The following is a 14781-nucleotide window of genomic DNA, read 5'->3' on the forward strand; positions in this document are numbered from 1 at the left end:
AACATTCTGCTGTGCTCAGGGCTCTAAATTAACATTTTCATTGGTAGCACTGGTGCTCTCAACTTAAAAAAGTTAGGAGCACCATGAAATGTAGGAGCATCAGGAAATACGATTTTCTATATGAATTCTAGCTACTTTGGAGCACATGTTGTGACCTAGAAACTAATATGTAACACTGTAAAGACGTTAGGTTATTATAAAAGCTAAATGATATGAATACCTTTCATTAAAATTACAAAGTAATTTGTGGAATATTAGGTTTCTACATTGTGTAAAAGCACAATTTTCTTATTGAGATGCATTACATTGTACACTGTCTCTTTAAAAAGTATTTTTATTTTTATTAAACAGTAACATGTAAAACACAACAAACAGAACAGCCAGAGGGATTACACAAATATATAAGGAAGAGAGAAAAATTAATAATCATAATACAAATCCACATTATATCAAATCAAATACAGACATGTAATGAAGAAAACATTTTGACATTTTGTTTTGTATACGTTTTAATGATGCTAAATAGTTTTCCAAATCTGATACAAATGTTTTAAAAAGGATGCTTTTTCTTCATAAATGTTGATTTGTGTATAAAACAATTACCTAATAAAATAAAGAGATTTATGACATACTGAGTTCAATTGTGGAATCAGTGTAGTAAAATAATATGTCAAACTTCAATGGTTGTATGCATTTTGTTGCCAAGATATAGTTGTACATCAGTCCAGAACAACTCACTATGTAAACAATTACAAAATAAGTGTTCAATAGATTCAGTTTCTAGTTCACAAAAACTGCATTCACTAGTAACATCAGGTATATATTTAGAAATCAGGCTATTACATCAGTAGAATCTATGGATAATCTTAAAGGAGTTCTCCTTTACTTTATTGGTCACCATAAATTTGTGTGGAGTGAGCCAAGCACGGCGCCAGTTTACATCAAACGATGAAGCCCAATAAAATATAACAGAAGGAATCGAATTCCTGTAGAAAATATCCCTTAAAAAACGATTATTAAATGTCTTATCTATGCCATTCACTTGGATATCGCTTACAATAGGAGATGTTCCAAAATATGCATTATTCTGAAGTAAAGATTTTATCCCACTCATATTCCTTGCTTGAAACCTCAATGTTGTATCTTTCCATAAATTCTCTCCGTGTAAATAGATTCCCACTAATACTAACTAATTGGCTGACAAGGACAATGTTTTTCGAGAACCAGTTACAGTAAAATAACATCTTGTTTCTATGTAATATCGACCCATTATTCCATATAAAACATTTATGAGGTGAAAAGTTGTGTTTATAAAGCAAAGCCCGGCACATTAAAGCCTGCTTGTGAAAAGCCACCAATTTCACAGGAAGTTTACCCACAATATAGGGACATTGTAGTAAAAAATTAAGCCCTCCGAGCTTCTGAAAAACAAAATGAGGTATAATATTCCAGAAACTATGAGGATTTTTTAAGTACCTTTTAACCCAGTTGACTTTTGATATGTTCATGTGCTAGTCAGAACTAGGAAACTAGGAAATTTCTGACTTGCTAACTGGTTGAATGCAGCACGTGTATAGAGCCCCACAGCGGAGGTGTCATAATATCCATAAAACCTAGCGGTCAAACAGGGAAATGGTTCCAATCGTTTTTCCACCATTCATTTTTCTCATAGGAGATTTTAGAAACACTGAAAATAAGGGCTGTGTTTCGTGTAGGCTTACCCTGGCGTGATGTTTTGAATACCATGTAAATCTCTCTTGGACAAGGGGACTTTTATCAATATATTTGGCTCTATTTACGCTCAGATTCATTTTTGGGGGGTAAATACAGGTGAATATATTTATAAAAGTAACCTTGTCCTAGAGAGATTTACACAGTTATCACAACGTCACGCCAGGGTATGCCTACACAAGCTCTTATTTTAAGTGTTTCTAAAATCCCCTATGGGAAAAATGAATGGTGGAAAAACGATTGGAACCATTTCCCTGTTTGACCGCTACAACCAGTTAGCAAGTCTGAAATGTCTGAGTTTCTTAGTTCCGACTAGGACGTGAACGCAGCGTCATTCATTGCTATGAGCATTGCTCTCCTGAAGAAGCTATCCCTTTTCCTTTCTTTCTATGCCCCCAAATGTTTGGATATACTGGTAAAGTTACTAGCTGTTAGCTAGCTAGCCAATGAGGTAACATGACTGAGTAGTTTTAGAACAGCCCACAACATGGCGATCCGGTCGTCACTAGTTCCCACAGCCACAAATAGCTAAACCTTGCCCATTTATTTTCTTAAAATCGGATTTTAAACCTAACTTTAACCTCTACGGGACACAATCCCGTATACGGGACGGTTGAGCTAACGTGCGCTAATGTGATTAGCATGACTGTTGTAAGTAACAGCAAACTTTCCAGGACATAGATATGTCTTATATGGGTAGAAAGCCTAAATTCTTGTTACTCTAACAGCACTGTCCAATTTACAGTAGCTATTACAGTGAAAAAATAGCACGCTATTGTTTGAGGAGAGTGCACAACAACAACAACAATTATCACGCCAACTGGTCCAATTTGTAAGTCGCTCTGGATAACAGCGTCTGCTAAATGACTGTAAAATAATATAATAATATAATATAATATGCCATTTAGCAGACACTCTTATCCAAAGCGACTTACAGTCATGGTTTGATACATTCACCTCTGAAGGTAGATAATGTACTTACATTCAGTAATCTTGCTCTGATTTGTCATCCTGAGGGTCCCTTCAAAGTGTTTCCTTTCAAATGGTATCAAGAATATGCATATCCTTGCTTCAGGTCCTGAGCTACAGGCAGTTAGATTTGGGTATGTCATTTTAGGCGAAAATTGAAAAAAAGGGTCAGATCCTTAAGAACCTTAACCACACTGCTAACCTTATGCCTAACCCAAACCTTAATGCTGCAATATGTGACTTTTTGGGTGACCCGAACAAATGCACATAGAAATGTGAGTTATAGATATGTCACTCATTGAAATAAATTCTAAGAAGCGGTAGATCTGTTCAATGTGTGCTATTTCTATGCTTCCCATCCTTAAGTTCCGTTTTTGCGTCCTTCACTTTCGGTTTTGTACACCAGCTTCAAACTGCTGAAAGTACAATATTTTTGGTTATGGAAAATATATTTTACAGCGGTTTAGATAGTAGAATGATTCTCTACACCAGGGTTCTTCAATTCCGGTCCTGGAGGGCCGAAACACCTCTGTTTTTCATCCTCTCCTTCTAATCAGGGGCTAATTCAGACCTGGGACAGCAGGTGAGTGCAATTAACCACCAGGTAGAAATAAAAAACAGAAGTGTTTCGGCCCTCCAGGACCGGAATTGAAGAACCCTGCTCTACATTGTACTTGCTTGTTTTGCCACATAAACTGAAATTAGGTCGAACTATTAGAATTTCAGCAATCAGGAAAAGGCGGAGAGATTTCTGCAAAGGCATCTTTAAATGAAGACTAAAAAGCTAATTTTTGTTTTCATGAATTTGTATGATATAGACAAGTTTGACTTTGTGGCTGTGGTAACTAGTGACAACCCGCCGATCTGCTATAGGAAAAATATATATGTTGTGCCGGTAATATATAGGTCAGATCTTTTGACCTGGTTGGGCTGTTTTCACTGTAGTAATGGGGCAACCATGACGCCATCGAATCACTTTTTTCCCTGGCTGTGTTCATTTTTATATGTTCATATCACTGTATGCACATTTCTTTGATGTGGCCCCTAACTGCACCTGTACTATAGGTGCCAGGTGTGTCCTGCTGAGGAGGAGCCAGTGGAGGCATCAGAGAGTGCCCCTCAGTCAGAGCCCAGAGAGGCTATATCACCCGACGTTGAACCAGAGCCCCAGGAGGAGCCAGAGCCCCAGAGGGCCTCTCCATCCCCTCCTTCAAGCCCAGAGCCAGAGACATTCAAGACAGCAGAGCCTGAACCTAAACCAGAGGCCCAGGACGCCAAAGTAGCACCTGAACCGGTGACCCAACAACCACAGAAGGCAGAGGACAGCAACAAACCTGACACCTCTACCAAGGTAATGTCACAGCTATGGTTTTCGTCATAACGCATATGGAAAAAAGAATCTTGTATGGCAGAAGTAGATTATTTGTTCAAAAATCTAATAAGAATCAGATAAGATACAAATAAATGATTTGTACATGTATCTTCTATATCAATATTGAAATTGTGTATGTTTGGCCTTGTATGACAAACACAATCGAATACATGAAAGTGGCCACTTTCCTACATGGACATTGTATGATATACACTACCGGTCAAAAGTTTTAGAACACCTACTCATTCAAGGGTTTTTCTTTATTTTTACTATTTTCTACATTGTAGAATAATAGTGAAGACATCAACACTATGAAATAACACATATGGAATCATGTAGTAACCAAAACATTTTTCAACAAATCAAAATATATTTTATATTTGAGATTCTTCAAATAGCCACCCTTTGCCTTGATGACAGCTTTGCACACTCTTGGCATTCTCTCAACCAGCTTCATGAGGTAGTCACCTGGAATGCATTTCAATTAACAGGTGTGCCTTCTTAAAAGTTAATTTGTGGAATTTATTTCCTTCTTAATGCGTTTGAGCCAATCATTTGTGTTGTGACAAGGTAGGGGGGGGGGTATACAGAAGATAGCCCTATTTGGTAAAAGATCAAGTCCATATTATGGCAAGAACAGCTCAAATAAGCAAAGAGAAACGACAGTCCATCATTACTTTAAGACATGAAGGTCAGTCAATACAGAACATTTCCAGAACTTTTAAAGTTTCTTCAAGTGCAGTCGCAGAAACCATCAAGTACTATGATGAAACTTGCTCTCATGAGGACCACCACAGGAATGAAAGACCCAGAGTTACCTCTGCTGCAGAGGACAAGTTCATTAGAGTTACCAGCCTCAGAAATTGCAGCCCAAATAAATGCTTCACAGAGTTCAAGTAACAGACACATCTCAACATCAACTGTTCAGAGGAGACTGTGTGAATTAGGCCTTCATGGTCGGAATGCTGCAAAGAAACCACTACTAAAGGCCACCAATAAAAAAACAAGTATTTGATACACTGCCGATTTTGCAGGTTTTCCTACTTACAAAGCATGTAGAGGTCTGTAATTTTTATCATAGGTACACTTCAACTGTGAGAGACGGAATCTAAAACAAAAATCCAGAAAATCACATTGTATGATTTTTAAGTAATTAATTTGCATTTTATTGCATGACATAAGTATTTGATACATCAGAAAAGCAGAACTTAATATTTGGTACAGAAACCTTTGTTTGCAATTACAGAGATCATACGTTTCCTGTAGGTCTTGACCAGGTTTGCACACACTGCAGCAGGGATTTTGGCCCACTCCTCCATACAGACCTTCTCCAGATCCTTCAGGTTTCGGGGCTGTCGCTGGGCAATACGGACTATCAGCTCCCTCCAAAGATTTTCTATTGGGTTCAGGTCTGGAGACTGGCTAGGCCAATCCAGGACCTTGAGATGCTTCTTACGGAGCCACTCCTTAGTTGCCCTGGCTGTGTGTTTCAGGTCGTTGTCATGCTGGAAGACCCAGCCACGACCCATCTTCAATGCTCTTACTGAGGGAAGGAGGTTGTTGGCCAAGATCTCGCGATACATGGCCCCATCCATCCTCCCCTCAATACGGTGCAGTCGTCCTGTCCCCTTTGCAGAAAAGCATCCCCAAAGAATGATGTTTCCACCTCCATGCTTCACGGTTGGGATGGTGTTCTTGGGGTTGTACTCATCCTTCTTCTTCCTCCAAACACGTTGGCGCAATTATTAGAAAATGGAAGAAGTTCAAGATGATGGTCAATCTCCCTCGGCTTGGGGCTCCATGCAAGATCTCACCTCGTGGAGTTGCAATGATCATGAGAACGGTGAGGAATCAGCCCAGAACTACACGGGAGGATCTTGTCAATGATCTCAAGGCAGCTGGGACCATAGTCACCAAGAAAACAATTGGTAAGACACTATGCCGTGAAGGACTGAAATCCTGCAGCGCCCGCAACGTTCCCCTGCTCAAGAAAGCACATATACAGGGCCGTCTGATGTTTGCCAATGAACATCTGAATGATTCAGAGGAGAACTGGGTGAAAGTGTTGTGGTCAGATGAGACCAAAATCGAGCTCTTTGGCATCAACTCAACTCGCTGTGTTTGGAGGAGGAGGAATGCTGCCTATGACCCCAAGAACACCATCCCCACCGTCAAACATGGAGGTGGAAACATTATGCTTTGGGGGTGTTTTTCTGCTAAGGGGACAGGACAACTTCACCGCATCAAAGGGACGATGGACGGGGCCTTGTACCGTCAAATCTTGGGTGAGAACCTCCTTCCCTCAGCCAGGGCATTGGAAATGGGTTGTGGATGGGTATTCCAGCATGACAATGACCCAAAACGTACGGCCAAGGCAACAAAAGAGTGGCTCAAGAAGAAGCACATTAAGTTCCTGGAGTGGCCTAGCCAGTCTCCAGACCTTAATCCCATAGAAAATCTGTGGAGGGAGCTGAAGGTTCGAGTTGCCAAACGTCAGCCTCAAAATCTTAATGACTTGGAGAAGATCTGCAAAGAGGAGTGAGACAAAATCCCTCCTGAGATGTGTGCAAACCTGATGGCCAACTACAAGAAACGTCTGACCTCTGTGATTGCCAACAAGGGTTTTGCCACCAAGTACTAAGTCATGTTTTGCGGAGGGGTCAAATACTTATTTCCCTCATTAAAATGCAAATCAATTTATAACATTTTTGACATGCGTTATTCTGGATTTTGTTGTTGTTATTCTGTCTCTCACGGTTCAAATAAACCTAACATTAAAATTATAGACTGATAATTTCTTTGTCAGTGGGCAAACGTACAAAATCAGCAGGGGATCAAATACTTTTTTCCCTCACTGTACATACTATATACATTTTATGGACACAGTCAATTCTACAATAATTCTATTTTGTTTGTTTTTACTCCTGTGCTCTTTCACAAAAGCTCTCAACCTATAACCTATATACTTATTATGGACACAGTATGCTTTACATTAGTTATCTTGTTGTTAGTTGTTATTAGTCCCATCCTTCAACTCCATTCAACACCTCCCATCTATCTGTTAACACCATCCATATTGGATTTCTATTTGCCATATATTTTTGAACTGTACTGTGATGTTTTACAAAAATTCTGAACCCTTCTATTCTCATTGTTTCTACAGATTGTAAATTGAAAATAAACATTTTTGCTAAAAGTATTATTATATTATTGATCGATTGACTATGACTTTTCAGATCACCCAGTAGTGCTATCTGCAGGGTTAGCTCCAGTTAAATATTGCAATCCTTTAGCCATTCCTGGACCTGTGTCCAAAAACAAGCTACAAATGGACAGTACCGAAACAAGTGATCTAATGATTCTGTCTCTTCGCAGCAAAATCTGCAGAGCTGGGAAGATTGTATACCCCATATAAATAACATTCTATTGGTAGCAAGAATTTTGTATAATAATTTAAATTGAAAAGTTATAAGTTTTGAATCCGCCGTCGTTTTGTGTATCAGTTCATAAACACTATGCCATGGAATCGGTACGTCAAAAATCTCTTCCCAACTATTTTGCAATCTATATGGGACGGCTGTCAATCATTTGGTCCTTAAATGAAACTGGTATACTTTTTTATTTATCACAATTTTCTTTAACCAATTATGTTCTTTAATGCAGGGCCGACAGACAAGTTCCTTACATTTTCCCACTTCCACTTTCCCTTTCCATTTTTGCGGTAATGCTGCAATTATTTCCATATGTTTTTGTTAGCTGCATGTGCGACATAACTCCACCAGTCCTACCTATGATATCATTTACGAAGATTATACCTTTTTTTATTTTTTATTCAAAAAGTAATGTTTTTTTTTATCAATTTGTGTATTTGAGTTTAACCACAATATTTGTTGCATTATTTGTTCTGTCGTTTCTGGAGGATTAAATGGAAATTGCAACCAATTTTCTATGGCTTTTTTTAGAAATAGTGATATTTGGGAGATTATTTACTTTTCAAATAACTGAAAGTGAGAGGTTGTAATCTGAATAAAGGAAAAAAGGCCATTCTTGAACATTGGGTGAGACAATCTTACTAATTTGCTAGAGAACCAGTTCGGATTTAAGTATAACTTTTGTATGACTGATGTTTTTAGTGATAGGTCTAATGCTTTAATATTTAATAATTTCTGTCCTCCGAATTCATATTTATTATATAAATAGGCCCTTCTAATTTTGTCTGGCTTGCCGTTCCAAATAAAATGGAATATTTTTTTCTCATATAATTTAAAAAACTGTTCGCTAGGCGTAGGCAAGACCATTAGCAAATAGATAAACTAGGATAATACTAAAGAGTTAATCAGGGTGATTTTTCCACAAATTGACAGGGACAGTATTTACCTTTCCATGGTAGCAAGATCTTATCTATTTAATTTTTTTCTATTAACATTTATTGGAGTGAGATCATTTATTTCATTTGGGATATGTATTCCGAGTATATCCACATCACCATCAGACCATTTTATTGGTAAACTACATGGTAATGTAAAAATTGTATTTTTTAGTGATCCAATACGTAATATAGTACATTTATCATAATTTGGTTGTAATCCAGAGAGGTTAGAAAATGTATCTAGAGCCTCTATGAGGCTGTGGAGGGATTCAAGTTGTGGATTTAAAAGAAAACATGAATCATCAGCGTACAATGACACCTTTGTTTTTAAACCCTGGATTTCTAATCCCTTGATATTGTTGTTGGATCTGATTTTAATAGCTAACATTTCGATGGCCATAATAAATAGATATGCTGATAGTGGATAACCTTGTTTCACTCCTCTTGACAGTTTAAAACTTTCGGAGAGATAGCCATTATTTACTATTTTACACCTAGGGTTACTATACATGATTTTAACCCATTTTATAAGAGATTCTCCAAAATTGAAATGCTCCAGGCATTTATATATAAACCCCAGTAGTACTTTATCAAATGCCTTTTCAAAGTCTGCAATGAATAGCAGGCCTGGTTTCCCAGATTTTTCATAGTGTTCTATTGCTTCCAGTACTTGCCTTATATTATCTCCAATGTATCGTCCATGTAAAGAACCTGTCTGATTAGAATGAATAATGTCCGACAATATCTTTTTAATTCTATGCGATATACATTTTGCTAGAATTTTTGCATCACAACACTGAAGCGTAAGGGGCCTCCAATGGTTTTAATGGACTGGATCTTTATATTTTCCACTTGTATCCTGTTTCAGTAATAATGAAATCAGACCTTCTTATTGAGTGTCTGATAATCTACCATTTACATAGGAGTGGTTAAAACATGCTAATAACGGTCCTCTGAATATATCAAAAAAGGTTTGGTATACCTCGACTGGTATGCCATCCAACCCTGGAGTTTTCCCGGACTTAAAGTCTTTAATTGCATCCAGAAGTTCCTCCTCTGTAATTTCACTTTCACAATAGTCTTTCTGTATGGCTGTTAATTTTACATTATCAATAGAAAAAAAATCTCTACAATTAGCTTCAGTTAGAGGAGATGGAGGCGACTGAAACGAAAACATTTGCTTAAAGTACTTTGCTTCTTCCTTCAAAATATAATTTGGTGAATCATGGGTGACTCCGTCATTTGTAACCAGTTTCAGTAAATTCCTTTTGGTAGCATTTCTATGTTGAAGATTAAAAAATAATTTGGTGCATTTTTCCCCATATTCCATCCAGTTTGCTTTATTTTAATAATATATTACACTTGATCTTTCTTGAATAAGTTTCTCCATTTCTTTTTCTTTTTCCTCTAATTTATTCTGAGCCTCTATGTTACAGTTTTTATTACTATCTATCTGTTCTGTTAGACCTTCTATTTCCTTTGTTAGTATGGACTCTTTTGACGTAAATTGGTTTTGTTTTCGAGATGAATACTGAATTGCATGGCCTCTAAAGGCACATTTAAAAGTGTCCCATACAATTAGGGGATTTGCTGTACCTATGTTATGTCGTAAATATCAGTTATAAATTCCTCTGTCCTAGTTAAAAACAAGTTATCATCCAATAAGCTTTGATTAAATCTCCAATATCCTTGCCCACGTGGAAATTCAGTAAGAGTAAAGAAGAAGAGACTTGCTTTGCCAAGAAACACGACCAATGGACATTAGACCGGTGGAAATGTGTCCTTTGGTATGGAGTCCAAATTGGAGATTTTTGGTTCCAACCGCCGTGTCTTTGTGAGACGCGGTGTGGGTGAACAGATGATCTCCGCATGTGTATTTCCCACCGTAAAGCATGGAGGAGGAGGTGTTATGGTGTCGGGGTGCTTTACTGGTGACACTGTCTGTGATTTATTTCTAAATCTAGGCACACTTAACCAGCATGACTACCACAGCATTCTGCAGCGATACGCCATCCCATCTGGTTTGGGCTTAGTGGGACTATCATTTGTTTTTCAACAGGACAATGACCCAACACACCTACAGGCTGTGTAAGGCCTATTTGACCAAGAAGGAGAGTGATGGAGTGCAGCATCAGATGACCTGGCCTCCACAATCCCCCGACCTCAACCCAATTGAGATGGTTTGGGATGAGTCAAGGCAAAGGGTGGCTATTTGAAGAATCTCAAATATAAAATATATTTTGATTTGTTTAACACTTTTTTGGTTACTACATGATTCCATATGTGTAATTTCATAGTTTTGATGTCTTCACTATTATTCTACAATGTAGAAAATAGTAAAAATAAAGAAAAACCCTTGAATGAGTAGGTGTTCTAAAACTTTTGACCGGTAGTGTATATGTTACAAAATATATGAATATGAGTCGTCTATGAATATTATAAGAAAAGTGTATGTTTTGACATGTAACCTCTAAAAATAAATGCTTTTCTTATTTTTTTTAAACATGACAATTACTGTAAGAAAAATACAATATAAATGCTGGGCTCCTACTGGACAGTTGATTTATTGTATCTACAGCTATGCCTTTGGTCTCCCATCCAGGGTTTTAACCAAGCCCAGCCCTGCTTGTCTTTGATATTTGTCACTGACTACTACCAATGTGCTATCGTGAGAATGATTGTTGAGCGATCTCCACTTAATAACTAAATAGATTCACTGCTGCTATCAAAGTCATTCCTCCTCCTCCTGTCTTCCTGCTGTCCTCCTGTCCTCCTCCTGTCCTCCCCTCTTTCTCCTCTTCTCCTCCTCTTTCTGCTTTCCCCCTTCCTCCTCCTGCTCCTCCTCGCGGCAGACTTTGCTTCTTTCTTCAATATGTGTGGAAAAACCTGCCGTTCTTGAGCAAGGCAGTTGACCCCCAACAACAACTGCTCCCAGTGCGCCGATGACGTTGATTAAGGCAGCCCCCCCGCATCTCTCTGATTCAGAGGGGTTGGGTTAAATGCAGAAAACACATTTCGGTTGAATAGGTTCAGTTTTGCAACTGACTAGTATCCCCCTTCCCTGTTTACAGCAATACAAGCAACATTTCAGTTATGTCTAAATGTTACCCACCCACATAAGTCAGATATTACAAGAATCTTCTATGAATATTGTATGTGTATTTGCTGCCATATGCATTACTTACAAGTTCCAGGTAGAACATATAAGAATCGTGTTAGGTTCTTCTATATCTTTTCCATATGGGAAGACTCAACATTTAGCTGTCTCTCCTGAGGCTTGTGCAGCTGTGGTAACTACCTGTCACTAAATGCTATTCCCTGCTGTTGTTCTGTCACTCATGGCTGTTCCTGTTCCTCTGCTGCTTCTCTGTCTCTGCAGGAGGAGGGGGAGACTGTAGAGGAGGGCGACTGTGGTGGTAAGTATTTGGTCATTATAATACGATTGTGTTTATGTTTGAAAGGGGAATATTGTAATCACATTTGAATGCGTATCTTCTATCTTGGTTTGTAACTTGCAAGTCCCATGATGGACCTGGCTAATCCTTTCTCTTCGGAGAATGCAGTGACCACCACTTGTGTGTGTGTGTGTGCCTGCGTTTTGCTTGCGTGCGTGCATTCATGCTCTCTCACAGTGCTATCTGATGACAGACTGTGACTGAAGAAGCTCCACGTCAGAGTGTTCATTAGGATGAGTGTTGTCTCGTGCTGCCTGACTGATGGTGTTATGCTCTCCTCCCAGTCCCTTCCAGCTGCGATGCAGTAAAGAGCTGTCTCATGCGTATTCCCCACGCGCCTGCGTGCCTCAACAGCTTCAATAACCTGCTGAAAGAGCACAACATCACCCCTCCTAAACTTCCCCCCATGCCCCAGCTCCCCACCAACCTCTCCCAGTTCACCTCCCAGGTCACCCAGCTAGTGCCATCTCTCCCCCCAGAACTCTCCCAAGAGTTCTTCCAGTACACTCGGCCATTCACCCAAATGTCCCAGCGTGTCTCCCAACTGCCACAACAGATCTCTCAACTGCCCCAACAGATGTCCCAACTGCCCCACCAGCTCCAAGTTCAAATACCTCAGCAGTTACCTGGTCTACCCACCAACCTACTCCAGCGGTTATCCAGTTTACCCCAAACCCTGGCCAATATTCCCAGCCAGATATACAACTTACCTCAGCGAGTGGGACAGTCCTACACCAACGTGCAGAACCGCCTGAACAGCCTTAAGCCCCAGGATGCCTAAGCAGCAGCAGCAGAACCGGGATCTGGAGTTGGACCGCCTGGTCCGCCGGGTCCCTCTCCACCACCGCCCTCCAACCCGCACCCCCTCACCGTCCTCCCCCAACAGTACCCTAGAGCTGCCCAACATGCCCTCCTACCCCCGCCTGCCACCCATCAGCCTGTCCAGGCAGCTGTCAGGGCTTTCCAACCCCGCCTTCCACATCGAGGACGACCCCACGTCCGCTCTACCCTCAGGTGATTCAGCAGCAGCCCACACAGACATCCTGCCCTGTTCAGTGCTGTGCTGTGCTGTGATGCTGTGTTGTGATGCTGTGCTATGATGCTGTGGTGTGATGTGCTTAGATTTGCTGGGCTATGTTATGTTGTGTTGCAGTCAGTTGTTGATGCTGGCACTGTGTTCTTTGTTGTTGGTTTGCCTGTGACATGTCTGTTTAGCATGTTTCTCAGAAAAACCTAGAAGCATAGAATCCTGTGGTTCCAAGAAGCTCTTGCTTTAAAAGGTCTGTTTGTTCTCTGTATGTTTGTTTGTTTGTTATATAATAGTTTCAGCTGTCTGTTTTGTGATAGGTAAGCCTTCAAGTGGCGCTTGAAGCTCTGACAAAAGAGGAATAGAGAGTACATTTTTCATTTAACAGACACTCTTATCCAGAGCGACTTACAGGAGCAATTAGGGTTAAGTGCCTTGCTCAAGGGCACATCAACTGATTTTCCACCTAGTCGGCTTGGTGATTCAAACCAGCGGTTACTGGCCCAACGCTCTTAACTGTTAGGCTACCTGCCGCCCAGAGTATGTGACACTTGTAGTGTCCTATTTTGTGTTGACACTTAGAGCGTCTAAGCTTCTAGTACAGTGTATTCAAACTTTTTCAGTGGGGACCCCATTTTTTCAGGCAGAATTTCTGGGGACCCCATTTTTTCCCCAAGAATTTCTCACGACCCCACCCCACCCCAAATCTAATGTCACAACCTTAAAATCGGTACATTTTGATTTTTACATCAACAAATAAGCCTGGTCTAGTATATGTGTATAGAGTACCACAGTGTACATAAGCCTCATTACTAGCTGTGTTCCACCGGGGAACAGTTGAGTCACTCAGTGTGTTCCTGTTGCTTCCCCAGTGAGCTCCAGGCTCAGTGTGCACCCAGCTGTCAATGTGGAGGATGTGGATTCAGGCGGAGAGGGAGGAGGGGGCGGAGGGGAGCACCGCCGCCACCACATTCCCCAAATCCTTACCCCACAGGACCCCAACTTCAAGACCCTGACCGTACCCGGAGTGTCCAAAACCAGCCATCAGAGGTGAGCCCATACTCCCAAATTAAATTGCCTCCACTTGGCATGAAGATATTGTACAAATATATAACCACTATAAAGCACATGACTGCTGTCTCTAATACTACTATTACTACTGCAATTTATTTCCCAACCTCTGATGATATCCTCTAAATTGGTGTTTTCTTTTTTCCTTCTATATTGCTTTGGTCAACAGTAAAGTTGCTGAAAAAGAGTAAGAATGGAGAATGTCTATAAAATACAGTACATCTTAGCTTATAGACTGTATTTGTATTCTATTTTGTTGATCGATAGCTCCCCCCCACTCCCAACCTCTTTAGACATGGTGTTTAGTGTCCCTTTACTTCTCCATCTACTGTCTGTCTCTCAATAGCATGTTCATCTATGTTTGTAGTCTTTCGTTCTGTTGTTCTGTTCTGCTCTATGCTGTTTTCTGTTGTTATGTGTCTGTTCTGTTGTCTGCTACCGCTGTGAGTCATGTCAATAGTAAGTGCAGTAAGAGTATCTTGCGCTATCTTCAACCTGTCATCTGGTTGTGTGTTCCGTCTGTGACTAATTATACGAATGCTGTTAGTGATTGTTGATGTCATTGTGATTCTCTACCTCTCCCATCTCATTCTGTTTCTCTCACACACACACACACACACACACACACACACACACACACACACACACACACACACACACACACACACACACACACACACACACACACACACACACACACACACACACACACACTTCTCTGCCCCTGTTGATGGAACCATGGACTGACCTAGTGAGAAGAAACCCAGGAATATCTGGACCAATATGT

The 14781-nt window shown here is 40.1% G+C and overlaps 1 protein-coding gene across 1 annotated transcript in view; it reads left to right on the forward strand.

Moving 5' to 3' along the window:
• LOC311134873 (uncharacterized protein) overlaps positions 1–14781 on the forward strand; it is a gene marked incomplete at both ends in the record, with an annotated part of 51704 nt that overhangs the window by 25520 nt on the left and 11403 nt on the right. The window contains 6 exons of the mRNA XM_084168644.1: positions 3766–4051; positions 11821–11857; positions 12181–12397; positions 12474–12550; positions 12656–12910; positions 13796–13973. Of these exons, the coding sequence (XP_084024770.1) occupies positions 3766–4051; positions 11821–11857; positions 12181–12397; positions 12474–12550; positions 12656–12910; positions 13796–13973 (1050 nt within the window). The remainder of the gene's footprint in view (positions 1–3765; positions 4052–11820; positions 11858–12180; positions 12398–12473; positions 12551–12655; positions 12911–13795; positions 13974–14781) is intronic.

Source organism: Coregonus lavaretus (assembly GCF_964263955.1).
Source record: "Coregonus lavaretus genome assembly, chromosome: 9".
NCBI classification, from domain to species: Eukaryota; Metazoa; Chordata; class Actinopteri; order Salmoniformes; family Salmonidae; genus Coregonus; species Coregonus lavaretus.